This window comes from Leopardus geoffroyi, chromosome E1, assembly GCF_018350155.1.
Source record: "Leopardus geoffroyi isolate Oge1 chromosome E1, O.geoffroyi_Oge1_pat1.0, whole genome shotgun sequence".
Lineage (NCBI taxonomy): Eukaryota > Metazoa > Chordata > Mammalia > Carnivora > Felidae > Leopardus > Leopardus geoffroyi.
The window spans coordinates 61,303,253-61,328,622 of NC_059330.1; the positions used below are offsets into that span (position 1 = coordinate 61,303,253).

Consider the following 25,370-nt stretch of genomic DNA (forward strand, 5'->3'; position numbering starts at 1 on the left):
CTTACGTCAGTAGCTGTCGCCTTTCCAGCACCTCAGGCTGCTTTTCTGTCTGCTGTGAAGACCAGACCGTGTTGCCCTTTGACCGGCAGAGCTGAGAGCTGCTGGCACGACTTCTGTCTCCCGTTCTGGACGCCCCGTGGTAGGGGCTGGCCGCGCTGGGGGTGTCGCTGGCGTCCACGGAGTCACTTTTATTACGACGCAAACAGAAGTTGAGCTTTATGTTAAAGCTCAAAAGAAGAAAAAAGGAAATGAACATGTTTTCCCAAATCTGACAAGGTTTTGGCCACGTTTTTTAACCCTCCCCTGGGACCCTCCACTGCGAGCCCTGAAGCTCCACTCCTTTTTTCCAGTTTTTTCCTCTTCAGTTGTGTAAACTCTGCTAATTTATGTTCAGGTTCATTGGCTCTTTCCTGTGTCACGTCCATGCTGCCATCCGGCTCACCTGGTGACATTCGGCTCTGTGTCGTGTCATTACAGGTTCCTTTTGGTCTCTTCCCCACTTTCTGTGTCTGCCGACCTTTCCGCCTTTTCATTTGTCAGGATGTTCCCTCACCCCACGGGCTGCTTCCCTTCCCTCCTCCAGTGGTGTTAGGGACACGACTCGCGTGGGCTCCTGACAGCCTTGACATGTCCTCATAGATGCAGGCACCTCCCTAATTCCTGTGTCCTTGGGGAGGCCAGACAGCTGCCTTGTGGCCCCTGCAACAGCACAGCCCCGACCCCTGTACTTCTCTGTCCCTGTGGGACGAGGGCCACGGGGCTGCACCCATCGGGGTCTGTGTCAGTGATGACCATCTGACCCAGCCCGGGCTCACTTGTGCGCCTTGGAGAGTGGGTCCTTCCTCCTGCTGCTTTGTGGGGGGCGGGGGCGCGTGTGGTTTTGGGGCAGATTCCGGCTCTGGGCGGTTTGCTGTGGGGACGGGTTCCTTCACCCCTCCCGAGGGTGCTGATGGCTTTTTTGTGGCCAGTGGGCCTGGACTGAGTACAGAACTGTGGTCTCCATCTCGCTCCTGCGTGGGTGTGGTGACCCCTGTAAGGGCCCATCTGTCACCTCACGTGACCCCGGTCATCCTGACTCCTCACAGTTCAAGCTAGAAGGATGGTGGGTTGTCATGGGTCCCTCAGGGGTACAGACGCTGACGTCTGTGAGGAGGAAGCTCGGGTGGGCTGTGCACACAGGTACTTGTGTCCTTCCCGAGGGCCCACCATTGGGGAGCGCGTGTCAGAGCCCAGTGACGTTTGGTCCTTTCTCAGAGATTCCCACTCTCAGTAGAAAGTCTCCGGTGTTCGTTTATTTTTTCTATCTCTGTTCCTTCAGCACGTCCCTCGCGGTGGTTCCTGCGGCAACCCCGCCTCCGTTTCTTTTGTCGTCTTTTGCTATTTTAACACCTGCTCTTTTTTTGTTTTTCTGTCTATTCCTTGTGGCGCTAACTGTATCCAGAAATTGTACGTTCGGAATTGTGGAGGCTCTGGGAATGCACTTCCCTGCAGGGACCACGAAGGTTCCATCCGTCAGGCCTGCGGTGTGGGTGCAGATTGCCTGATGCCTTCAGCAAGCGGTCGGGCCGTGCCTGTGTGGCCTCCCCGCTGCCCAAGCCCGGCATTTGGGACCCTGGCCCGTGCTTGCCCTGCCAGGAGCTGGTGAGGCCCCGAGGGCGTGTGCAGCTTTGGGTTTGTCCTCTGTGCACCCCCACCACCTCTCCTGTGAGTGCTGTGCCCACAGACACTGGGGGTCCATGGGGACGCTCAGGCCTCCCGTCCCCCATGCCCTGCCCACCCTTGGCGTCTGTGCATTGGGTCCTGAGCAGCGTCTGGTTGGCAGCCTTGCCCCAGGGACAGTCTGCCCAGCTCCTGTGAGCCCCCTCAAGGCCAACTTGTGCCTTGAGCGCCCCACACCTGCGCTCGGTTCGTCCGCCAGGCTCCCATGGGCCAGGACCTCCGTCTGTCGGAGAGGGCAGGTCTGTGGTCCCTGCTGCTCAGCTGTGTCCCCAGTCTGAAGTGCCGCTTTCACCCTGGGTCGGTCAGTGATGCTACAGGCTCAGGTTTTCACGGTGTGGAAGCTTTGTTTTCTTCAGCGTGAGTGAATGTGGAGTGAGTCTGTGAGAGCAGAGAGTGACATTCCGGTCACCCGCTGCACACGTCTGTCCCGACGTTTCTGTGCCGGTTTTGGGGTAGAGTCATGGTGTTTGTGTGCACACTGGGGACGTGGCATCTGCCTTCGGGCATCAAACGCGCATCCTTGCTGGTGGAGCGTGGAGAAAGCTCTGTTGTCGGCTGCCTGTACTGGGTTTGGTGGATGTTTCTTACTGAAGCGATGGTCAGTCTCTGAAACTCGCTCTGGTTGAGGGTGTGTGGCCGACAGGTCACATGGCGCCTGGGCTCTTCACCGCATCGTTGTCCCTGCAGGGTCCGTGAGGCCGCTATGACCAGTCTGTTGGACCTGATGCTCCTGGTGGCGAGGGAACAGCCAGAACTGATCGAGGCCACTGTGTGAGTGCCCCCCGTGTGGGGGTTGGGTCCGGCCTGCGGGTGGGTGCCTGCATCAGGGGTGCGGCCGGGGTCTCTTGGGCCTCCCTTCCCTCCCACCCACCCCACCCCACCCCACCCCACCCCAGCTCACCGCTTCCACCCAAGACCTGGTGCTCAGGCCTCTGAGGTGTCAGGTCTGCTGCGGTGGCTGCCGTGCTTGTGGGGTTGCTCTGGGTGGTGCCCTGGGCTCACACGGGGCTAACGGCCTTGCTCTCTGTTTGCAGCTGTCAGCAGGTCATGTGTTGCGTGGCCCAGCAGGCAAGTGAGAAGATCGACCGGGTCCGCGCGCACGCCGCCCGCGTGTTCATGGCCCTGCTGCATTCTGGTGGCTCCCCTGTCCCCCACGTGCCCCATCGAGAAGAGCTGGAAAAGCTCTTCCCCAGGTACGGGAGGCCGGGATCCCCGACCCCCAGTGGGCACGGGCGACCCTCCAGCTTGTCGGCTCACTGTCTGCAGGTCCGACATGGCCTCTGTGAACTGGAATGCGCCGTCCCAGGCCTTCCCTCTCATCACCCAGCTCCTGGGGCTGCCTGCCTACCGCTACCACGTCCTGCTGGGGCTGGCCGTGTCTGTGGGCGGCTTGACAGAGTCCACGGTAAGGAGGCCTCTTCCCAGGTCCACGGTTGTGGGAGGCGTCTGCCCGGGGGCTGGGGCAGTGTGGGAGGTTCGAATGGGCACACACGGTGTCTGGCGCCTTTTCGGGTGGCAGCCGGAGGCTGAGAGGTGCATTCTGGGAGGACTGCTGTCGCCTTGTGTGCTGTTTTTTTCCTGCTTTGGGGGTCAAAGTGGGGTCAAGGGTCCACCCCTTCCCCTGGCCTTGGGTTTCCAGGGCAGGACCCCCAAGGGTGGCATTAACCTCTCACAAGAGTGGGCTGGTGTTCCCACTAGGAAGAGTACGGAATTACGAGGAACACTGCGGGGAGCTTCTGTGCGCGTGGCATCTCGCCACAGGCAACACAGAACAGTGTGGTTTTGTGTTCCCTGGGCTTGTTGGCACACGTGGACTTCACTCGCCAGCTGCTGCTTGACCCTCTTTGTCTTCGTCTATCTTCTTCGCGCTGTCTTTCCTGGATAGGTTTGGTCTGTTGGGTGCGTTTTCCGTCACCTGCTGTCCTGCTGGTGTAGCAGTCATGTGGTCCCTTAACACAGTCTCCACTGGACCCAGAAGCGGTGGGGGGGGGGGGGGCACGTGTCCTCCCCTGCGCGGTCACACGCAGGCTTCCACGGGGATGGCTATGCATCTTCTGTCATCTGCCCTTGACCTCGGGGGCTGCTGCCGCAGGAGCCCCGTCTGGTGGTGCCGCCCGCTGCCCAGCCCCGCTTGGCGCTCGGCAGCTGCCCTCTGACGCTCCCACCTGTGATCTGTTGGAATTCCTTGTCCGCGCAGTGGTGTGTTCACGGTTCCCATCTCCTCTGGAACGTTCTCTGCCCTCCTTGTTCTCGTTCAGGGTTTCCACGCCCCACATTTCCACCTATGCTCTGTCCTCCCTGGTTTTCGGACTTCTTTTCCAGGTGCTATTGTGTTCTGCAGCTTTTTATTTTTTTAAGTTTACTTTTATGTATTTTGAGAGACAGCAAGCAGGGGAGGGGCAGAGAGAGAGGGAGGGAGGGAGGGAGGGAGGGAGAGAGAGTCGTAAGCAGGCTCCATGCTGCCAGTGCAGAGCCCGATGCGGGGCTTGATCCCATGAACTGTGAGATTGTGTGTGACCTGAGCCGAAATTGAGAGTCGGAGGCTCCACCAACTGAGCCCCCCGGGCGCCCCCCCTCTTGTGCTTTTGCACTGTGGGCTTATCCCTGTAATTGTGTTTCCCCTGACAGGTAACTGATAGCATCTCCATGTCCCTTGTCTCATAGTTATGGTACCTGCGCTCTTAGGTGGGGCCTGAGTCCGCTCGCTTCCTCTTGTTGACTCATTGCCAGTGACTCGCTGTCCTGGGTCTGCGCATGGAGGCGTGTGACGCCGGTCTGGGGGGGCGCTGCCTTTGCCGCTGTGGGCAGTGTCGCAGGGCTTGGTAGGAGCAGGGTCTCCTGGGCGCCAGCCTCCAGCTGCCGGTTGGCTGCAGGGCACCTGGATCCCTGCTGTGCCCGCTGCCGGCTGTGTCCGCATCCACGTTGGTCACTGTGCACGGGACCAGCTCTGCGTCAGTTCCTTCTGCTAGTCCATTGGGGTCCGTGGGGAGGGTCTCTGAGTATCTGGTCCCCTGACCTGACCTGCTTCCCGGGAGACCCTCTGCAGCCTCCACTGAGGCCAACTTGGGGTCGTTGTGGCAGATTTGGCGCTCAGTCTGTGCTGCTGCCCCAGGGGAAGCATTTGCGTGTCAGTGCTCATTCCACGTCTCTGCTTGTGCCCCATCTGGCAGGACATTTCGAAGACCCACGTGCTCTGTGGCTCCGTCCCCTCAGCTCCCTAGTGGATGTTCCAGCGTGACCATCGAGGTCGACCCCGGGGCAGGTGGCGAGGGGGCGGTGGTTTTGTCACCGTCACGAGAGTGCTTTCCCTGTCGCAGGTCAGGTACTCCACGCAGAGCCTCTTTGAGTACACGGCGGGGATCCAGAAAGACGTGCGGGCCCTGGAGGGCTTCAGCGGGACCCTCCTGCAGGTCTTTGAGGACAACCTTCTGAACGACAGGTACGGGCCGGGGCCTTCGTGATGGTTCTCAGACCTCCAGGGTGTCGATTGTTCTCATTGGGATTTCACTTCAAGGGAGTGGTGAGGTAGATCCAGGTGGGACCCCGGGTGCCCCCAGCTCGCGGGACTCCACTGGCCACACCACCATCACGGCGCCAGTGGAACTAGCACGCCTGTATGCACTGGGCGTGAAGACGACCCAGGCTATGAGCCTGGGAGGGTGAGTGTGGATTTTCCACGAGGTGACATCTCCCCAGTCTGTGCACGGACACGTCCACTATGTAGGCAGGGTCTCCGCACGCCAGGACCAAACATCACAGCAACAGTTGGGGGACGTGTTTTCTGAGCATCTTTGCCACGCTGTTTTGCTAACTGCTTTTCCACGAAGGCGATACGGACCCCACGGGCCCTGACCCTGGGATGGGGTCAGGGGTGTTCCCTGAAGCCCTCTGACAGGGTTCAGACTCAGTTCAGGATTCAGTTCTCAACTGTGGGTTACAGCGGTGTGGCCACAGGCCGTCACCAGGCCATCCTGTCTGTGAGAAACAAGCGGGAGTTTAGCCATTGGGAGTGTGAGTGACGTCTCATGAAATGCACACGGAGGCTGCAGTTCGATGGACTCTGTCAGCAGCCCCGAGACCATTCACGACACGACACGCTCATCCCCCAGAAGCGCCCTGCGCCCTCCCAGCCCCAAGGCAACTGCTCATCTGCTTTCTGTCACTGGAGCTTGTTTGGCATTTCCAAAACACATTTTTTTTTTTTTTTAACGTTTATCCATTTTTGAGAGAGAGAGCATGAGTGGGGGAGGTAGAGAGAGGGAGACACAGAATCAGAAGCAGGCTCCAGGCTCCGAGCTGTCAGCACAGAGTCTGATGTGGGGCTTGAACTCACAGGCTGTGAGATCATGACCTGAGCCGAAGTCGGATGCTCAACCGACTGAGCCACCCAGGTGCCCCAAACCTTTTAAATGAAAATGTAAAATTCAGTTGTTTTAAAAATGCTCACATTTTGTCATACAAGACTCACTGTTGTTTTGTACAATTAGATTTTCTCACTTATGTACCACTTTCTTTGCTCTGTGCTCCTTCTTAGATTTTGGCTTTACAACCTGTGATCACTTTTCTTTTGGCTAAAAAGCATCGTTTTGGCTTTCTTTTGGGAGGGTCCTCCTGGTAGAAAACTGCATCACTAGAAATAAAAGTAAATGGTCTTCAGTCTGAATAATGTCTTTTTTTTTCTTTTATTGGGGGGGAGGGGCAGTAGGAGAGAGAGAGAGACAGAGACAGACAGAGAGAGAGAGAGAGAGAGAGAGAGAGAGAATCCCAAGCAGGCTCCATGCTCAGCACAGAGCCCGACACGGGGCTCAAACCCAGGAACCCTGAGATCGTGACCCGAGCCAAAGTTGGACGCTTACCCAACAGAGCCCTCCAGGTGCCCCTTGAGTTTTGAGATTTCTCACCTGCGCTGCACAAACCCTTCGTCAGACACCCTCTTCTGGGGCGGTGGCTTGTCCTTCATGCCCTTGGCCGACTCTTAGCAGGTGCCTGCATGCTCTCCAGCTTCTCCCCTGTGGTTTTGCAGGTGTGTTTGTTGTCAGGCAGAGTCCTAGCCTGACTCAAGGCCATGAAGGTTTTCTCTTATGTTTTCTAGAAGACTCCTAGTTTTGGGTTTTATGTTTAGACGTAGGTCCATTTTGGGTTACTTTCTGTGTGTGACGTGAGTGACGGATCCGGGTCCGTGTGTTGGTTCCGCCTGTGAGTGTCCAGTGTGTTGAAAGACTGTCCCTTCCACGATGTTGCTTTTCCACCTTTTCATAAATTGTGAACATGTAAGCTTATTTCTGGACTTCTCTGCTCTTTGGTTTATGCTGTCCCCAATCCCTCGAGCTTTGTGGCTGAAATTAAGTGGTGCCAGCCCGGCTGTCTCTTCCCTTAGTTGTTGGGGCTTTCCTTGATCTTAGCATTTCCATATGAATTCTTCAGTAGGTTTGGCATTTTCTACACCATGTTCTGCCTGGATTTGGATTGGGATGGGGTTGGCGCCTGGCCCCAGCGCTTGCCTTCTCCTCTCAGGGTGTCTGTGCCGCTGCTGAAGACGCTGGACCAGATGCTGGCCAACGGCTGCTTTGACCTCTTCACCGCGGAGCAGAAGTAAGTGTGCCCCGCTCGGTCCCACTCTGTCGGGCAAGCCACGGAGCGCGCCTTGTAGAGATGAAGCGGTGAGATGCCGGAGATGAGAACCTAGAAGGTGATTTTCTGCGCGTTCAGGAACGGTCTGTGCCGTCGAGAGGCTTCGGCTGCCCTCCGGTGAGGCTGGGGCTGTGCCTCGGCCGGGCTCCTATGGTAGCACTGGCGCCCAGGTGGGAAGAGCCCTAATGAGGTGAGGCGTCTGTACTGTCGTGGTGGCAGGTCTGGTGCTGAGGCCGGAGAGCCCCGCGCGGACGGAGGAGGACAGAGTGGGTCCGCGGGGGGCTGGCCAGGTGTGGGCACAGAGGACGGGTGCACAAGTGTTCTTCGGACACCCTAGTGCAGGGACACGCAGCAGCCCTGGGTCAGCTCCTGGCCAGTGAGCTCCGGCGTCGAGGTCATGGCGGCTGGTTTATCTCATTTAGGGCCTGATGATTTCCACCGGATCCCAGGCTTTGAGGGCTTTGCCTCTGGCCTGGGCCTTTTGTGCCCTGTGGGTCGCCTGGAGCCGCCTCCTCCTGGGCACGTCTCAGGGACGGGGGCAGAGCCATGCCAGGTGGGCCCTGAGTGGCGTTTTCTCACGTGCACCGTCTCCCACTCTGTTTGCTCCTGGTGGCAGCCTTTGTGGGCTGTCAGCCCTGCTCCTCGGTGGCACTGCTGCCACCGTGTCCCCTCCGCACTCACCTTTGCCTCTTGGGCCTCGGTGATCACCGTCCTCGGCAGTCTGCAGCCATGTGAATTTCGTTGGGGGGTTTTAGTGTCAGGTGGAGGGTGAGTCCGGTGCCTGTGCCTCCATCTTTGCTGCACCACTGACTCCCTGGTCTGCACCCAGGACTCGCCAGCCTGGCTGTGGGATGGGGTCCGTGTACGGGTCGCGTCACTTGGCTTGCTGAACATTTTGTTTCGAGACCTAAACGCAGATTTTCCTGGCTTAAAATTTTTGAAAGAAACAGGAGAAAGTGTCTCGTTAACAAACACGGCTCATTTTATTTCTGAGCAGTTTTGTAGTTTTGTCAGTTCTTTCCTATTTTTTTTTTTTAATTTTTTTTTAACGTTTATTTATTTTTGAGACAGAGAGAGACAGAGCATGAACGGGGGAGGGTCAGAGAGAGGGAGACACAGAATCCGAAGCAGGCTCCAGGCTCTGAGCTGTCAGCACAGAGCCCGACGCGGGGCTCGAACTCACGGACCGCGAGATCATGACCTGAGCCGAAGTCGGACGCCCAACCGACTGAGCCACCCAGGCGCCCCTCCTTTTTTTTTCTTTTTTTTAAAGTAGGTTTCAAGCTTGGCATGGAGCCCAATTTGGGGCTTGAACTTACGAACCGTGAGATCATGCCCTGAGTTGAGACCAAGAGTCAGACGCTCAAACAACCAAGCCACCCAGGCACCCTGGTGGTTTTGTCTGTTTCTGCTCTGGGTGTTTGGTCTTCTGTTCTGGTGTGTGCGGGTGTAGGTTCAGGCTTGTGTTTCAGTGGCCCGTTTCGTTATTCTGGTGCTGCTTTGTTTTATACTCTGTCTGCTCTTGTGCTGATCAGGCTGCACCAGCTTCTTCTGACTTTGAACTTGTACCTTTCTCTGTTCTGTGACTCCTGTCTTCACGTACTTAAATTTGGTGCATCTCTTATGAGCAGGATGAAACTCAGTCGGACCTCCTCTGACTGTTAAACTGGGTCATTCGGCCTCGGAGCTGCTTCTGTGGATGTTTTCCACTGGTCCTGCCTGCTGCGCGTCCCTCCTTCCTCCCTGTTTGATCAGTTAAATGATTTTTATCATTCAGCAGCACTGTTCACTTTCTGTTTTTTCAGTGGCCACTCTGTCAAAGTCTCACTTTCTCTGTTTTGCCCTCTTCCTGGACAAAACCGAGGACATTGACATGTTTATTTACTTCCCTTGGGTTATGTGAGCTCATCACGCGTTGTATCGTAGGTACGTTGTCACTTAGTTTTGTGCGGTTGACGTCTGTGTTAAGTTACCCACATACTTGCTGCCGTCTGTGTCCTCACTGCCCCGGCCCCGCTCCGTGTCTACCCAAAGATCATCCTTTCCAGGTCCCTCTAGTGAGGTCCACTGGCAGTAAATCCTTTATGATTTTGTTTGTGAGTAACTTTCAGAGCATATAGGACTCTAGGCAGACGTTTTATTTCGGGACCGAAACCTCTTTCTTGTTCTGACTTCCATTGCTTTTGAGATGTTGCCTGTAAGTCTGGAGTCTGACAGAGGCAGTCTGGGTTTTCTGCCTCCTTTGAAGTTTTCTCTCCAAGAAATCTCCACTGCCCATTCAGTGGGTCTAGTTGTTGATTACATACTTGTCTGTCCTGCCACAAATTTGTTAAACTTGAAAATGTGATTTTGTTTTCTGTGTTCTAGAAAAATCTAGACGCTCTGCCCCTCCCCTGCCCCAGCTCCCCCAAGGCCACGCTGCATCCCACGACCTGTCCTCCACCTATGATTCTTTCCTGACACATTTCTTCTCCTCCTCCTCCTCCTCCTCCTCCTTTTTTTTTTTTTTTTTAAACACTTATTCATCTTTGAGAGACAGAGAGGGAGAGAGAGCATGTGATTGGGGGAGGAGCAGAGAGAGAGGGAGACACAGAATCTGAAGCACGCTCCAGGCTCCGAGCTGTCAGCACAGAGCCTGATGCGGGACCCGAACTCACTGGCTGTGAGATCATGACCTGAGCTGAAGTCAGACGCTTAACTGACTGAGCCACCCAGGCGCCCCATCTCCTGGCACATTTCTGACCCAAGTCAGAAAATGGCCAAGTTGAGGTGTGCGGTTCTTATTTTCGGTTTTTGTATTTTTCAGATGCAGCTTTTTCTTTAGTTTGTTTCCCAGCCTGCCAGCTTTTTGCCCTCCTGGACGTGGTGTTGGGGTCTTTCCATGTGCTTCTGGTCTCCGTCCTCATTGGGCTGTCTGGTTTCTACAGCCCATGGTGTTGGGGGTTGGGCTTTCTCATTTGTCTGCTTACTCGTCGTCTGGACGCCGAGCGTGTGCAGGTAACCTGTGGCCACGGCATCTTTGTTCGCCCTTTCTAGGCCTCGAGGGCAGCGGTAGCAATCCAGACCCTCCCAGCTCCACGTCCCAGAGAGGTGCTCCCCCACCTGGGGGTCGCCTTCTAGGTCTGGCAGGTGCATACCTGTGTCGAGACCGAGCTCTGGGTCTCCTCTCAGCTGGAGGCTGGGGACAGCACACCGGGCTCCTCTGGCAGGTCGGTATGCCTTCGTTGTGACGCACCAGTGGTGCCAGGCTCACCTCTTGGAGTGGAGGCAACGGAAACTCCAGCTGCTGCCTGTAGAATGGTCTCTGGGTCCAGGCAGGGAGGGGCTTCTGTGCAGGTGGCTGTAAGCCAGCAGGTTCTCTCGCGGCCCAGACACGGGTGTGCGGGAACAGACTGCAGCGGGACAGGAGAGCAGGTGGGGCCACAGAGCCACTTACACGGCAGACACTCAGTCCGCACAGTTCTGAAGGCAGGAGGTCTGAGGTCAAGGTGCCAGCGATTCAGGTCCTGGTTTGCAGAGAGACCCTTCCTGCTATCTTCACGCGGCAGAGGGCGGTCATTTCGTGTGTCTGTTCTCATGAAGACACTCATGCCATCGGGGGACTCAGACTCGTGACCTAATTGTGCCCGAGGCCCCAGCTGGTAATACCCTCACAGTGGGGATCAGAGCTTCAATGTGTGAATTCGGGGGATGCAGACGTTCAGTCCAGGTCACAGATGTTTTGTCTGAGATGCTCATTACATCCCAGACGGATGGCTCTTCAAGGCTGGAGCCCAGTGGAAAGAGGGTGGGTGGTGTGTGAACTGGGAGATCAGCAAGGGAGCGGGTGTAGACAGAGAAGGGACCGATGGCTCTGTGGGGTGTTGCATTTTTATGAGGAGGACGAGGAGCAGGCGACAGCAAAGCCTCTGGGAAGTAGGCAGAGTTGGAGCACGTCACAGCAGGGTCGTTGGTGATCACGTAGGTGGGGGATGGCGTGACTGTGGCCCCTACTGACACGGTGGTCACTTGGTCCCTGACGAGCATTTCGGTGAACCGTGGGGAGAAGCCTGTGGAGGCGAGGGGCTGGAGGTGCACACTGACCACTCTGGGTGACAGGGACGTGGAGGGGGCAGTCGGGGTGCCAGCTGATGGAGAGAGACTGAGGGCCACTGTCCCTGAGGACGGGACGTCTCCCCAGCAGCCGGGGAGGAAGGGGCAGTGGAACACCCCCCCCCCCCCCCCCCCCGCCTCCCCGCATGGCTGCCACACTGGAGACAGAGGAGCGGATCTCTCTGGTAGGGACTTTGCTGTCCTGACCCCCCATATTGTCATCAGCTGTGCAGAGTGTAGGACACGTGTCCATGCTCTGGCCGCTGCCTGGTTCTCCGTGGCCCCGGGGCCAGGCCTGGTTATGAGATGGCCATCCCTTCCCTTGGTCCTGCGTTGAGGCCCCGCTAGCTGGTGCCACCGTCTGGTGCACCTGATTCTTTCCCTTGTGGCGTGCCTGGGATCCACGTGCCCCCCGCCCCCCGCCCCCGTCGGCGAAGACGGGGAGGCGCGTGAAAGGGACAGGCGGCCATCTGTCCTGTGCTGGTAAAGGAGCCCATTAACGTAACCTGTTGTGGTACCCTGAGGGACACGGCCCTCTGGTCACCTGGGCAGCGCTGCACTAGATGCCACAGTGGGTCCGTGCTCCGCGTGCTCTGAGAGCTCCTCTCTGGTGTCCCGTCCTTCCCTTGCAGCCACCCCTTCGGCGGGAAGCTGCTTGCGCTTTGCAAGGAGGAAATCAAGAAGTCTAAGGACGTGCAGAAACTGCGGTCGAGCGTCGCTGTGTAAGTCTCCAGTTCCTCGTTGTGACGGTAAAAGGAAGGGTCTGTCGGGCGGGAGATACTCACTCCGGAGTCGGTGTTCCGACTTCCGTGGACGGCCTGTCGGTCTCGGGTCAGCGCAGATGGCCTCCGGGGAGGGGCTGTGTCTCTTCGGGGGCGTCCTCACCGGAGGCAGGTTTTCCTCGAAACAGACCCGATTCACCCGACACTGGAGAGGCGGACGTGTCGTTCCAGTGGATGCTGGACGTGGCACCACGCTCGCCCGGGTTCTGTGGGGGCGGACGCAGGGCTGTGCTCACCGGGGCCGTTGCTCCGCAGGTTCTGCGGGATGGTGCGGTTCCCGGGCGACGTGAGGAGGAAGGTGCTCCTGCAGCTGTGTCTCCTGCTCTGCCACCCGTTCCCTGTGGTGAGTGCGCTTGCGGCTGCTCCCCGGTCACGCGCTGGCACCTGGGGCCATATCTGGGGGCAGCGCCGGGCTCACACCCCACAGGGTGCATGTGGGGGCCCCATGAATGGCGGGTGCTGCAGCCTGACCCACCCAGGTCACGCGTCCCGGGAGTTCCATTTTCCACTGGCTGAAAAACCACTCTTCAAATAATGCAAACGTGCCACTTTGCTAGGAGGTAAAAGTGATGCTTGTATTGGACACACTGGTTCTCAAAGTGGGGATCACTGGGCCGGCTGCAGCACCCCCCCCCACCCCCCCGCCCCCAGAAATGCAGATTCTCAGGCTGCCCCACCTGCCGACTGAGGAACCCTGGGGGTGGGCCCGGGGTTCTGAGACCACCCGCCCCACAAGGTGTTTTGCAGGCAGGCAACTCGAGAAGAAAACAGGGGAGGTGGGTTCCTGGGTGAGGAGCGGGTTGTTTTTTTTTTTTTTTTTTTTTTTTTTTTTTTAATGTTTGAGAGAGTGCACATGCAAGAGGGGGAAGGGGAGAGAGAGAGAGACTGACCATCACAGAGCCCCATGTGGGGCTCGATCCCATGAATCGTGAGATCATGACCTGAGACAAAAACCAAGAGTCAGACCCTCAACCAACTGAGCCCCTGAGGTGCCCTGAGGAGGCGGGTTTTAGTGATGCATTTTAGTAGGAACAGTGTGGCCTCACTCCTCCCTGATAAGGCTGCTGTGGGGCAGCAGGGAACAGAGCAGCCCACACCACGGCTTGCTGGTCATGGGTCCAGCTGTGGCCAGGGCCCCAGGTCACTTTCTTCCTTTTAACAATCTACATGGGTCTCAGGTTCCAGTCCGACCTGGGGGCGTGCCTGGCCCCATGTCCCTGCTCCCTGAGCAGGGTTCTGTCACTCTGCTTGGGTTCTGTGGGCCTTGTCTTCCTGCTGATGCGCTATGTCCTGCCCAGATCCGGAAGACCACGGCCAGCCAGGTGTACGAGATGCTGCTCACCTACGGTGACATCATGCGTGAGGACGTCCTGGATGAGGTCATGGCTGTGCTGGGCACCACGGCCTGGTGAGTGCAAGGTCCCTTCCCATCTCCCCACCCGGCCCGGTGCGGCACCTCGGTGAATAGGGATGTCCAGAGCCCCCCTTCCTGTCCCTGAGGTGTCCCCCAGAAACCCTCTGAAGGGGTGAGGAGAGTGAGGCTCCCAGCCCTCGATGGCGTTACCATGAGGTGGTGGCCCTGTTTGTACCCAGGGGGCTGGGCAGGCCCCGCGGACACGGGGAGGGGAGGAGGTGCCTCTAGTTCAGGTGGGAAAATGTTCAAAGTGAAAAGGTGGGTGGTTCTGATCACTGATTGGTTAGAAGCTAATTGTTTATTTCTCTCTGGGCCGCTTTTGTTAAGTAATTGCGTCATGGGCTCTGGGTGCTGATGGGGTCGGGGTCACTTTGGGAATGGCTCCTCCCGCCCCCGAACTGCAGCATCAGAAGTGCCAAGAGGGGAGCGGCAGGGGGCGGGGTTCACCCTTTGCGGGGACGTGCCAGCACTGTGGCCAGGGCCTCCAAGGGGACAGGTGCCGCCACGCCCAGCTCCCCACAGAGGAGGCTGTGGTGGCAAAGGGCACACGTGGATGTGTCCAAACATCAGAAAGGGTGGAAGGAGACCAGAGAGTAGGTGTTCCCCTGCCCTTGCCCCTCCCCCTCCCCAGCCCTCTCGTCCCAGATACCCGGTTCCTTCCCAGGGTGTCCAGGGCCTTTGGCTTCTCGTGGGTCCCTCAAGTCACAGCTGGGCCCCAGAGCTGGTTTTAGGTGCAGTGTCCTGAGGTGTCGTTTGCTTTTGGACTTGGTAAGTTGGGACAGCAGGTGTGTTACGTGGGGGCGGGGCTGATGGAGAAGGATGCGTGGACAGTGCCGAGAGCGGGAAAGGCACAGCCCGTGAGCGCAGGCTTGATCGGGTGCACCAGATAACAGGTCACGACAGCCGTGTGGGGGATGCTGCTACGTTCCAGGCACCCTGCGTGCTCACGTGCGCACATGCTCACCCACACGTGCATCTACAAGGTGACGGCTGTGCTCACTGCCCATCTTAGGCCAGGCGGTGGCCCATGGAGGCACCGGTGGTAAGGTTGGTGCGCTTGCATCAGCAGGTGAGGACACGCATAACCAGCTTACGTGTGTTTCCCCTGAGATTGTGACCTTCCTAGGAGGGCTGAGCTGTCCACAGAGCCCCAGAGGCCGGCTCCCATGCTCAGGCGTGAAGGACAAAACAGGGCCTCTGGTTTCAGGGCTTCCTGGAGGTTTTCAGGGATACATAGATCTTGGGGAGGAGGGAACTCCAGTGAACGTCTTTGCCAAGCCGCTCATGAGAGCTCCAGAACCGGAAATGTGGGCTCGGGAGGTGTGGGTGACCCACGTTTTGAACAGCCGGGCCGCTGACCTAACCCCGTCCCCAGGGCCCGCCCTGGAAACATCTGTGGGGAGCATGTGAGTTCTCTCTGTGGAGGGTGCTGCCACGTGGTCAACTCCAGGTCACTTGCGCCCCATGGCTCCGGCCCTCCCCCCTCACCGTGTGGGGTGCATGGGGCCCTTTTCCCACCACACTTGGGTGTTGGAATAAATTCCAGAGAATTTTAAAGTAATTTTTTCTTGTTTCAAAAGAAAAATATAATTTAATCTTTATTTTTTTAATGTTTTTTATTTATTTTTGAGAGAGAGAGAGAGGGTGTGAGCAGGAAAGGAACAGAGAAAGAGGGAGACACAGAATCCGAAGCAGAGTCCAGGCTCCCAGCTGTCAGCACAGAGCCCGACGTGGGGCTTGAATTCATGAACCGCAAGATCATGACCTGAGCCAAAGTCAGACGCTCAACCGACTTGAGCCACCCAGGCAGCCCTTTAATCTTTATTTTTAATTAAAGTGATAAGCAGCTTTTGAAGTCCAATAAAATTCAAAAAACCCACCTGCCCTACCTTCTCGGGCCTTAGCGTTTCTGTCCGTGTCGGGCCACCCGTCTGGGGCCACCCCTTCCCCCCCCCCCCCCCACCGTTGCCCCCGCACCTGAGGGAGGGTTTGGCAGCTGCCGATTCCCCTGGTCTCCACCGAAGCAGAGGTGCTGGGGTCCTGTGCACCCGGCAGCAGCTCCTGAGAGCTTCAAACGTGAGGCAGGTCCCAGCTCGAGCACCGTGCCGTGGCTGACGCTGCTCCTGCCTCTTCTTTCCCAGGGATGCGGAGCTCCCGCTCGTCAGAGGCCAGCGGAACCGCCTGTGTGACCTCCTCGGTGTGCCCAGACCTCAGCTGGTCCCCAAGGTAGCCGCGCGGCCCTCGGCCACACTGGGAACCTGGGGCCCTTCCCACACGAGGCCTCTAAGTGCAGCTCCCGGGAGCCACTGTCTCGAGCTCCAGTCTGGGACGTTCTGGGTCACGTTGACTGCTGGGCGCGTGCCCTCACCCCGCCTGCCCCGTGTACACTCTGCTGGCTCCTCCTCCCAAAGCCAGATGAGTCTCACAGGCTCCTGCGTGCACGTCCCCACCAGGTGTGTGTCAGGTGTGTCCTCTGCGCCACCAGCCCTCAGCGGAGTTCAGTGACCTAGTTCACTCTCTCAGATGTGCTCCTCCGTCACGGCCGAAGGGAGGCTGCCTCGGGCCGGTTTCCACCATCACTATCTCCCTGGATCCTCGTCTGGTCCCAGGACTCTGTCACCCCAGGGTTTCCACGCCCCTGGCCTGTGCACTATGGCTGTGGTGTCCTGAGGTTGCAGGGCCCTGAGCTGTCCCTCCAGGTTCTGCGTGGCCATCGGATTTTAGGCTCTCGTGTGTGTGCTTGCAGGGAATCGGGACAGATTCACGGTCAGTGTCTCCTCAGGCCGCGGGCTCTGCCGGAGCGCAGCGGCACATTCTGTGACCGCTGGGGACGGGGCTGGTTCCTTGGCCCCTCGTTCCTGATCCCGCCCATTGGCTGTATTCCCCCGGACCTGGGTTTGGACCCTGGCTGCTGCCGAGCTTTTATTGAGCAAAAACATCCACGCGGGAGCGCGTGCGGTCCGGCTCTGTGCACACACGCAACGGGCACCTGGCTCGAGGGTGGAGCCCCCGGGCGGGCTGCCGGGCTAGAGTGTTGCTGCACGAGATGCTGGTGAGCAGATTCCAGAAGGTGCTTGGGCTGCGTGTGCGGTGCAGGTGGTGGGCGAGGCCAGCACCCCGTCTGCGGTTGTTGGCCTGTGGGTCCCCTTCAGCGTTTTTGTCTCTGGGCTCTGTGGTGTGCATGGGCCCTGGAATTGTATCTGCAAATATCTGCTTGGGGGCAGGGGGCGCGGCTTAGGGTTCTGGGCTCCAGCCTTCATCTCGTCCCGCTCTGTCGTTCGAGGAGCTGTTGAAGGTCTTACCGGTTCTAAGGCCGTGTCTCCTCAGTGTTTCTTAAAAGCTTTATTGTTTTACCTCCTACATGTAGACGCGAGGCCACTCGGGACTGGCAGTTGTGTGTGGTGCCAGGGAAAGGCCAGCAGACGCTTCTTCCACACGCAGTCCACGCAGCCCCATTCTGGCCACGCTGTCACTGTGGTCAAAGTGGTGCATGACTGTCCTCTCGGGTCCTGTCCTCCACGATCTGTCTGTAATCCGGCACCGGCCTGTCTTGCTGACACGGGCGTGGGTCTTGAGAGACGTTGTGGTGCTCGTGCATTTCCGTCTCGGGTTTTATTTTTCCAAGACCATCTTGACTCTTAGCCCCCTTGGGTTTCAGAAACCTCTGCGGAATCGTCGTCAGTTTGCAGCAGGGAATCAGCCAGGTATCCGGCCGAGGTCACTTGGAGCCTCTGGGTCCACTTGGCGAGAATAGACGTCTGTGATAGAGTCTCGTGGCCTTGAGTACGCAGGACTCTGTTTTACAGCTTTGGAACTGCCCTGTGGTCTTGGATACTCTCTTCTGTTTTTCCATTCTTTTTTCTCAGCATTTCAGTTTGGGAAGTTTCTATCGACCAGTCTTCAGGTTCACAGATTCTTTCTCTGGCCGTGTCCCGTCTTCATTTCTGTAAGCATGTTCCTGATTTCTGGTGTCTCCTTTCATTCTCTCACTGCCCATCAGTCCTTGGTGGTGCCCACTTGCCCCAGCAGAGCCCTTGCCACATGAGTCATCCTTGTTTTAAGCCCTGGTCTGATTATCCCAACTCTGCCGTATCTGAGTCTGGTCTAGATGTTGGTACCATCTCTCCCAGTTGCTTTTTCTCGCCTCTTGGTGTGTTTTGTAAGTTTTTGTTGGAAGCCAGACCCGTTGTGCTGGTAACAGGAACTCGGGCCTCAGGATCATGAGGTTTGCGTCTTTCTAACAGGGGCCCCTCTGTTCAGTATTGCCGCAGCTTCTCCGGCGCGTCGTGCCCTGACCTGGGCGTCCCCGCACCGTCCCCCTTGGAGCATCGGAGTCTGAGAGAGGGCCCACGGCCGTGGCCCTGGAGCCCTGCCGGGGAAGCGGTGGGCTGTGTGGCAGTCTGCGGTCATCTGAGCGGACCTCAGCCATGGGCTCCCGTGGGGCAGCTCGGTCCCCCTGTGCCCCCGCAGGTGCCAGGGGCTCTGGCAGTCCTCTTCCCTGGAGGGGAGACGCCCAGAGTGTGGGGGACTTTCCAGGATCATGACCAGTGAGCCTGGTGCTCCCAGGGTCCCCCCAAGATGGTGCCCACAGAGTCTGGCCGTCAGGCGTGCCTTCTGCCCAGTGGTCTCTGCTCCCGGCAGGGTCTGCCCGCGTCCGAGTCCAGCCCTCTTGTCTGGAAGAGAGAGAAGAGGGGCGGCCTCTCTTCTCTGACAGGCCGAGAACGCGCAGCACCTTGTTCTCGTCTTTGCGATGTTGCGACATGTTGGAAGTGACGTCACTCGGAATGTTCTTTATCTGTAAAAGTGCTTCCTGCCTTCAGATCTACTTTAGGGGTAACCCAACTGCACTAGGTTTTTGGATGTTTATACCATTTCCTTTCTTACATTTAAACGGGTCTCTTAAAAATGGTAGTTAGGTCTTCTCTGTATTTAATCCAGTTGAGTATCTTAATTGGAGTTTTGTCCCCTTGTATTTAACGTGTGGTTATGGGTTTGGGTTTACATCTATGATCTTTGGTCATGGCTTGATCTGTTTCTTTCTCTTGGCCTCACTTGTATTTGAAGGGTTTATCGCTTCACAGCCCCCACTTGTACGGCTGCTACTCTGCTAGCAGGGACCGCGAGAGCACGCAGTGAGCGGGAGGGCGGCACCAGGCGGGACCCCTCTCCTCGCCGTGTCCTGTCGGCTTTCCTGTCTCTTCTCCTTCAGGCTTGGAATCACACTGTTACTTCCTGCATCTGCTCCGGTGCCACACAGTGTGGTGGCCCTGCCCACTCTTCCGTTGGGCACCAGGGGGCTCCGTGAGGGGTGCAATCAGCTGGCCAAGCGCAGTGCCAGCTTCCCAAGTAAATATGCTTTTATCAGGAAAATTTCACACACAGTGGATGACGTTTGTGGAAAAGTACAGGGATCCTCTGCCCGCTGCCTTGGGGTTATGTCGGCCTCAGGGTCCTGGGTGGCTGGGGAAATGGGGGCCCAGAGGGGGTGGTGCTGGTGGTCTGACCCTGTGCTGTGTCCCCAACAGTCTGGCACCCACTGAGGCCCCCTGCCCGCCTGGCAGCGGGGAGGAGCCTGATGACAGCACGGGACAGCTGGACACGGTGCAAAGGGACTTGAAGTTCGTCACCACGGCGGCGGTGGCTTTTCCTCACACGTGCCCTGGGATGTTGGTGTTCACGTCCACGGGAACCCCTTCTATAAAATCATGTTCTGAGCGGTTCTGTGTCTCTGTGTGTGATGCTGATGCGGGGGCCTGGGGGGCAGAGGGTGGCCCCAAGCGACCCTAGACGGGCCAGAGAAACGGCCAAGGGGTGGGCGCCCAGCCTTGCCTCTGCCTCACCCCATCGTGCCCGGTGCTTGTGGGCGTTGCACGTGGTCACCTACCCTCACACGGTGGTGGGCAACCCAAGCATCCTGCCTGAGCCCGGCTGCGCCCCCACAGCAGAGTCTCGAGTCGGGAGTCAGGAACCCAGCGAACGGCCCCGCGAGCGTGTGTCCTCGGATCTCGGGTTCTCCGGCGATGTGGGGAAGCACCACGGTGCACCCGCTCACCTTGGCGAGGTGTGTCTTCCCCGGAGCCCAGGCCCCTCGGTGAGGCTGGTGTGCACGGCGCTTCGCGGGGCTGCGCCTCGTCTGCGGGCTGGACGCGGGAGCTGCCGCCCGCACCAGAGGCGAAGGCGGTGGCCGTGCTGGGGTTGGGGCCCCGTGCCAAGGACCGACGGGGTCAGGGCCGGGGAGCCAGCTGCCCTCTCTGGCGTGCACGGGGACGGGGGCTGAGCGGCAGGTGCTTTTGCTGCGTCCTTCAGCGGGAGTGGTTTCCTTGCCTGGGCCGAGGCGCCATGTGGGAACGTTCACCTTGTGTGCTCCCCTGACGGTGTCCCGTCAGACCCTCTGGAAGGGAAAGTCGTACGTTACTTTGTGAATTAACTTTCACTGTATTTCGAGCCTTAAGACGTGCTTCCCTCTCTGAAGTAAGTAGGGAGTTCCCATTTTACTCCATCATAGGTGGGGGACCAGCTAGAGGGGGACGAGCTAGAGGACCCCTTGCTGGCGGGGGCGGGAGGACAGCAGGTGGGGAGCCCGGCCCTGCAGAGCAGCGTCTGGACCTTGGCTGCAGAAAACCCAGCACGCGGCTTCTGAGAAACAAGAAGATGAACTGTTTCTTGTGTTTAAAAATCCACAAGATTCCAAAGGGCCCTTTTGGACACACGGAGACCGGTCGCTGCACACAGACCTGCAGAGGCCCTGCATCTCAGAGCTCTTTACCCGCCAGCGTGAGGAAAGCCGAGCGGACCATGGGCCGCACACGGCCCAGTGCCCCTGCTCACCCTCGGCCACGTCGGACCCCGAGGGTCACCCTCGCTTGGACGCAGGTGACCGGGGTCACCCTCCCTGCAGCTGCAGGTTCTGGAGCCCCCCTGGGTCCGGGTGACGGATCCAGGACGGGGGTTCTGTGCACTCACAACAACTTGGAGTGTGGCCAGGGGCAAACGTGGACCGTCCTGGTCAGCAGCTCCAGGGCCCGGAACCACACGTGATGGCCAGTGTGTTGGGCTGTCTTGGAGGGAAGCGGTCGGGAAACCCTCCAAAGGAGCGGTGAGCAGGTGGGTGCCCGACAGAGAGGAGCATCTGGTGAGCTTGGGGAGCAGGAAGCCAGTGTGCCTGGGGTGGAACATGCAGGGGGGCTGGTGGGGCCACGTGTACACATGGCCACGGCTCAGTCCCCGTGAGCAGCTGCTGCATCCTGAGTATCCGTGTCTGTCCAGCCCGACACTGGTGGCGAAGCTTCGCTGTGGTGGCCTCTTGGGGGTAGGACGTTATGCCAAGCTGGGACCCTGTGTGGTTGTGCCCTCCGCGGTGGCGTGAACGAGGACAAAAGGGGACGGCGGTGACACCCTGGGTAAAGCGTGGGCAGCCGAGCGTCTCTGTGCAGGGAGGCACGGTCAGCAGACAGTGACCCCAGGTACACAAAACGAATGATGGCTAATGTGGGGAGTGAGTAGAATTTGAAAACGGACAAGAGTAGCCAAAGGTAGGCAGTATAATGAGCAGCCATGTTTCTGGAAGACACTGAGCACTGTGGCAGGATGCTGGTCCTCCCGAGCTTTGCACTCGGAACACAGACCCTGCGAGCCCGGGATCCCGGCCTTCCTCGTGTGAGCTCTCGGCGCAGGCTCCTGACTACCTCCGGCAGAAGTCGCCGACGAGGCAGCATGTCAACGGCCTTGAGTCCGGAGGCAAAGAGGAAGCTGGCTCCCTCCCCTGCAGCGAAAGGCGACTTGGTCGCTCACGGCTGGCGGGATTTGCTCTCGACCTGGGTTTGAGCACCGGGGTTCCCGGAGCTGAGAGACAGGGTGCGGAGACCGCCCACGGCCTGCGGCAGCCAGTTCAGGAAACCAAGCGAGAACCCCGAACCCCGTAGCCGGCAGCCTCGGGCAGGACGCGGTTGAGAACTGCCAGCCCCGCTAAGCGGCCCCTCCTGCGAGCAAGGACCAACCAGAAAAAGCCAGACGTGCTCCCCCAGCCAGCGGGCCACCTGAGCGCCCCTTTCCCACGCTGAGTCTCTGCCGCCCCGCGAGCTCTGAGCACACAGCCTGCGCTCTGTTGCTGGTCTGCGTTTCCACGTCTCTAACCGAGTCACACGGGAACCGTGCCCCTGGGTTGGCCTGAGATCGACACAGACAGCCGGACTGCAGCCCCCAGCAGCGTTTGTCCTCGTGGCACAGGGTCCGTCAGGAGCGTGAGCTAACGAGCTCCTGGCGGGACAGACACGCTGGGTGACGGCGGTGCAGGGCCCCCAGTGGCAGAGGAGAGTATGCGCCCCACAGACGGTCAGGGACACACTCCTCAGGCCGTGTGCTCACGGCCCCTCATTTTACCGCGTGTCCACCACACCCTGGTTAGAAACACAGGCGCGTGCCCTCCAGGTGAAGGGCCAGCCCCACACGCATTCGGTGCCACCTCCCACTTGGCGTGCTCCCTTTTGGGACCGCTGGCCACCCTCCCTGGTGCCCTCGATCTCTCTCCTGGGCTGTGGCTGCTGGGGGCCTTTGGCGCACCTGGAGGCAGCTGTCCAGGCCCTCAGCTGAAGTGAAGGAAGTCCCGGCCCTCCTGCAGGTGTAGCGACCTCAGGTTGTCCTCAAATGCGCCCCCGGTGAGGTCCTGTGGGAGGAACAGCAAGTCTGGCTCAATCAAGGCTCCCCGGCCCACACTGTGGCCCCCACAGATCCCCCCCCCAAGGGGGCCTGCCTGCCAGGTGCTCTGCTGTGAACTTCTCTGTTAAGAGGGGAGGGGCGGACAGGGGTGGGGATGTTGCCAGAGTTGGCCACAAAGTCCTGCTGGTCACCGGTGGGAGGTGGGGGTGGGGATCCTCCCAGGCACACCCCCCCCCCCCCGCCCCGAGCTGGAGCCTGGCCCCTCCCTGCAGAAGGGAGCTGTCCCCTTCACCCCTTGGTCCAGGCCACCCGGCTTCCCTCTCCACGTATCTGCGTCCATGCCCTGCCCCTGCTGCAGAGGCCCCAGCCCGGACTCCAGGAGCTGTCAGCAGACCCCTCTGGCCTCTTGGCCCCAGCCCTGTAATGGGGAGAGGACCCTCGAGTCAGTCTCTATCCAGGGCTTACCTGTGGCCCCATGAGCTCCCTGAGATGACCCCAGAGCTGATAATGCTTCAGCTTGGCCTGTGTTGGCTCTGGCCAGGCCGCATGGCTCCCTGAGTGGGAAACAGCTGTGGCTCCAGCCAGTCCCTCACCTGGTGGCCTGTCCCAGATGCCACAGGCCTTTGGCCGGATGCAAGGGGCCCAGTGTTCACCCCGTTGGGTTCCTCTGTCCTTGGGCCCAGCATGGGGGTCAGCCTGGCTATGCACGCCCTTGACCACTGGGCACCGCTAGAAATGCTTAAGTGGGAAAGACCCGAAATTCCTGCACTCTCCTCCACCTGCTGTCCATTTTCAGCTCCGCCCCCTTCCCCGTTATCTCTGCGCCCGCCCGGAGCTTTCAAAGGAAACACCTGTATTCAGGCCAGCCAAGCTCCACTATGGCCCAGAGAGCAATGGAGGAGGGGGCTCCCTCTCAACAAGATGCCACTGAAGTTAGACGCTTCTGTAAATTAACATAACCAACAAAGGATCAGGAACCAGAGACATTAGAGCTTCTACGTTGTCAGGGGAAGAGTTGCCCCCACCAAGTGGGGGGAGCCCGATCAGAAGCGTCCCAGAGAAGGGAGGCACTCAGCCTCATCACTCAGATGCGCATGCTAAAACCACAGCGAGAGCCACAGCCCCTCCTGAGCCCCAGCTTCGGGGAGCTGGCCCTGACAGGACACCCTGGGGGTGCAGTCCGGGACCCACACTTCCACTCCTGGATAAATCCAGAAACGGGTGTCAGTGTGACATTCACACGGCTGAATGCCGCAAGGCAACAAGAAAGGGGGCTCAGTCCGCCTCAGAGGTGATATGGAGTGACAGCACAGACATTTAGTCTCCTTCACACAAACTACAGAAACAGCATCAGACCGTATGGTTTGGGATTGCACACACACACACACGGCAGAATAATTAGCAAAGAAATTATGTGCACCGGGGCAGCTCTGCGGGAAGGCTTTTTTCTGACGTGGGGTGGGCCACTTGTTGGGCACAACATTAACCTGTGCAGCACGTTCTAGAGCAGATGTCTGCAGTGTTTCTTAAAGGGCCATACGGCAACACTGACCGTTTGGTGGTCATAATATGCTGTGTCCTAATAAAACTTTATTCATAAAAGCAGGTGGTGGGCCATGTGTAGGCCATCGTCTGAATGTGTTAGTAGTTCACAGTAAAAAAGTTTCTCCAGAAAAGAAAATTGTGAGGTAAATTGTAAAAAAAAAAAAGAAGAGCGGAGGAAGGCTTGTCTTCCTAAACGGTAAATACCATAAAGCCCAGGAATTAACGGTGCTGGTGCACAGACAGTAGTAGACCAAGAGTCCGGAAGTAGATCCAACATAAAAATACAGTGTCTCATTATTAGAAAGGATAGGAATTCCCCAAATAGTCCCAAATTATTTGGGGACAAGTGGGCATCCAAATGGGAAGAAAACTTTGAGTCCCTACTTTATTTATTTTTAAATTTGTATTTATTTTAAGAGTGTGTGTGTATTGGGGGTTAGGAAGGGCAGAGAGAGAGAGAATCCCGATGCAGGGCTCGAACTCCTGAACCGTGAGATCATGATCTGAGCTGAAATCAAGAGTCAGACACTTAACCGACGGAGCCACCCGGGTGCTCCTGAATCTCTAATCTTTACAGCAAAATAAATCCTAGTGGTCAGAGATAAAGTAAAAAGCAGAAATCTCAGAAGCAAACCTGGAGAATGTGCTTTAAAATTTCACATTGAGGAATTAATGTCTTAGAACGAATAAACCTCCAAAAGCCATACAAAAATCAATTAATTTGATATCTAAACAAATTTTCCTAAAAGGCAAAAATAAAGTCAAATGACAGAAAAATTCACAAGACCTATCACAGAGGCTTTTGTCGTCATAGAAAGAAAATACTAACAGACCAATAGAAGAATGGGCTGATGAATAGATAATTCACCAAAAGGGAAATAAAGATCCTTTTAAACTCGTGGAAAGACACCCTCCGTACCCGTAACAAGGCCTTACAGACCTTCCCCCATGAGGTGAAAACATGGCGGAATTTGGCCATGCTGCAGGGGGCGGGCAGGGAGGGTCACCGGTGGGGGCGAATGTTACCGCCCCCTCCTGGGACACAGCAAAATCCCACGTATATATTCACTGCACCAGTATGTTTGATAGCAAATGATAAAAATGGTCTAAAGGTGTGTTGAGACTTAACCAGATGATAAGGGGTGAAACCTCCGCACAAGCGAACAGTGTGCGGATACGCACACGAATCCCCAGGGGTTCCTCCTCCCGGAGCTCGTCCAGCCCCCGACAGGAGCAGGGGTGGTGGGGGGCCCCTGGAGCCGCGCAGGCTGGAGCCGCGCCAGCCTCCCGCCTGTGCAGAGGGAGCGTGTGTGACCCCGGGGCCCCAGGCCGCACGGAGACACGCAGGTGCCCCCCGATGCGAGCGTGGGATCCGACAAGCCACGGAAGAGCAGAACACAGAAGGCCCCGGGGACCTCCGACCAGATGGGTGTGGGGAATTTTGGGTGTGACATCTCTGTCTCAGAGTCAATTTTGTAAGGTTTTTATCTTCTTGGGAAATAACGTTGGAATTTAGGATTTGCTTCCCAATG

At 57.9% G+C, this 25,370-nt stretch overlaps 2 protein-coding genes across 14 annotated transcripts in view; one reads left to right on the forward strand and one right to left on the reverse strand.

Annotated features, from left to right (window-relative positions):
• Positions 1-19,354, forward strand: part of TBCD (tubulin folding cofactor D) — a 160,819-nt gene extending 141,465 nt beyond the window's left edge. For all 3 annotated transcript variants that reach the window (XM_045490002.1, XM_045490003.1, XM_045490001.1), the window contains 10 exons: positions 2,407-2,490; positions 2,754-2,912; positions 2,986-3,124; positions 5,037-5,158; positions 7,234-7,311; positions 12,075-12,164; positions 12,480-12,567; positions 13,523-13,632; positions 15,780-15,864; positions 19,164-19,354. In XM_045490002.1, coding sequence (XP_045345958.1) covers positions 2,407-2,490; positions 2,754-2,912; positions 2,986-3,124; positions 5,037-5,158; positions 7,234-7,311; positions 12,075-12,164; positions 12,480-12,567; positions 13,523-13,632; positions 15,780-15,864; positions 19,164-19,178 — 970 coding nt within the window. In that variant the 3' untranslated portion in view covers positions 19,179-19,354. The remainder of the gene's footprint in view (positions 1-2,406; positions 2,491-2,753; positions 2,913-2,985; positions 3,125-5,036; positions 5,159-7,233; positions 7,312-12,074; positions 12,165-12,479; positions 12,568-13,522; positions 13,633-15,779; positions 15,865-19,163) is intronic.
• Positions 18,551-25,370, reverse strand: part of B3GNTL1 (UDP-GlcNAc:betaGal beta-1,3-N-acetylglucosaminyltransferase like 1) — a 98,870-nt gene continuing 92,050 nt past the window's right edge. For 6 of the 11 annotated variants that reach the window (XR_006715254.1, XR_006715253.1, XR_006715256.1 and 3 more), the window contains 2 exons: positions 21,636-22,300; positions 21,167-21,400 (listed from right to left, as the gene is read on the reverse strand). Coding sequence is in view for 5 of the 11 variants with exons in the window: in XM_045490007.1 (XP_045345963.1) it covers positions 22,220-22,300 (81 nt within the window). In the remaining 6 variants the exon portion in view is untranslated. Of the gene's footprint in view, positions 20,030-21,166; positions 22,301-25,370 lie in introns of those variants that run through there. The other 5 variants (XM_045490007.1, XM_045490009.1, XM_045490008.1 and 2 more) reach the window with 5 other exon arrangements.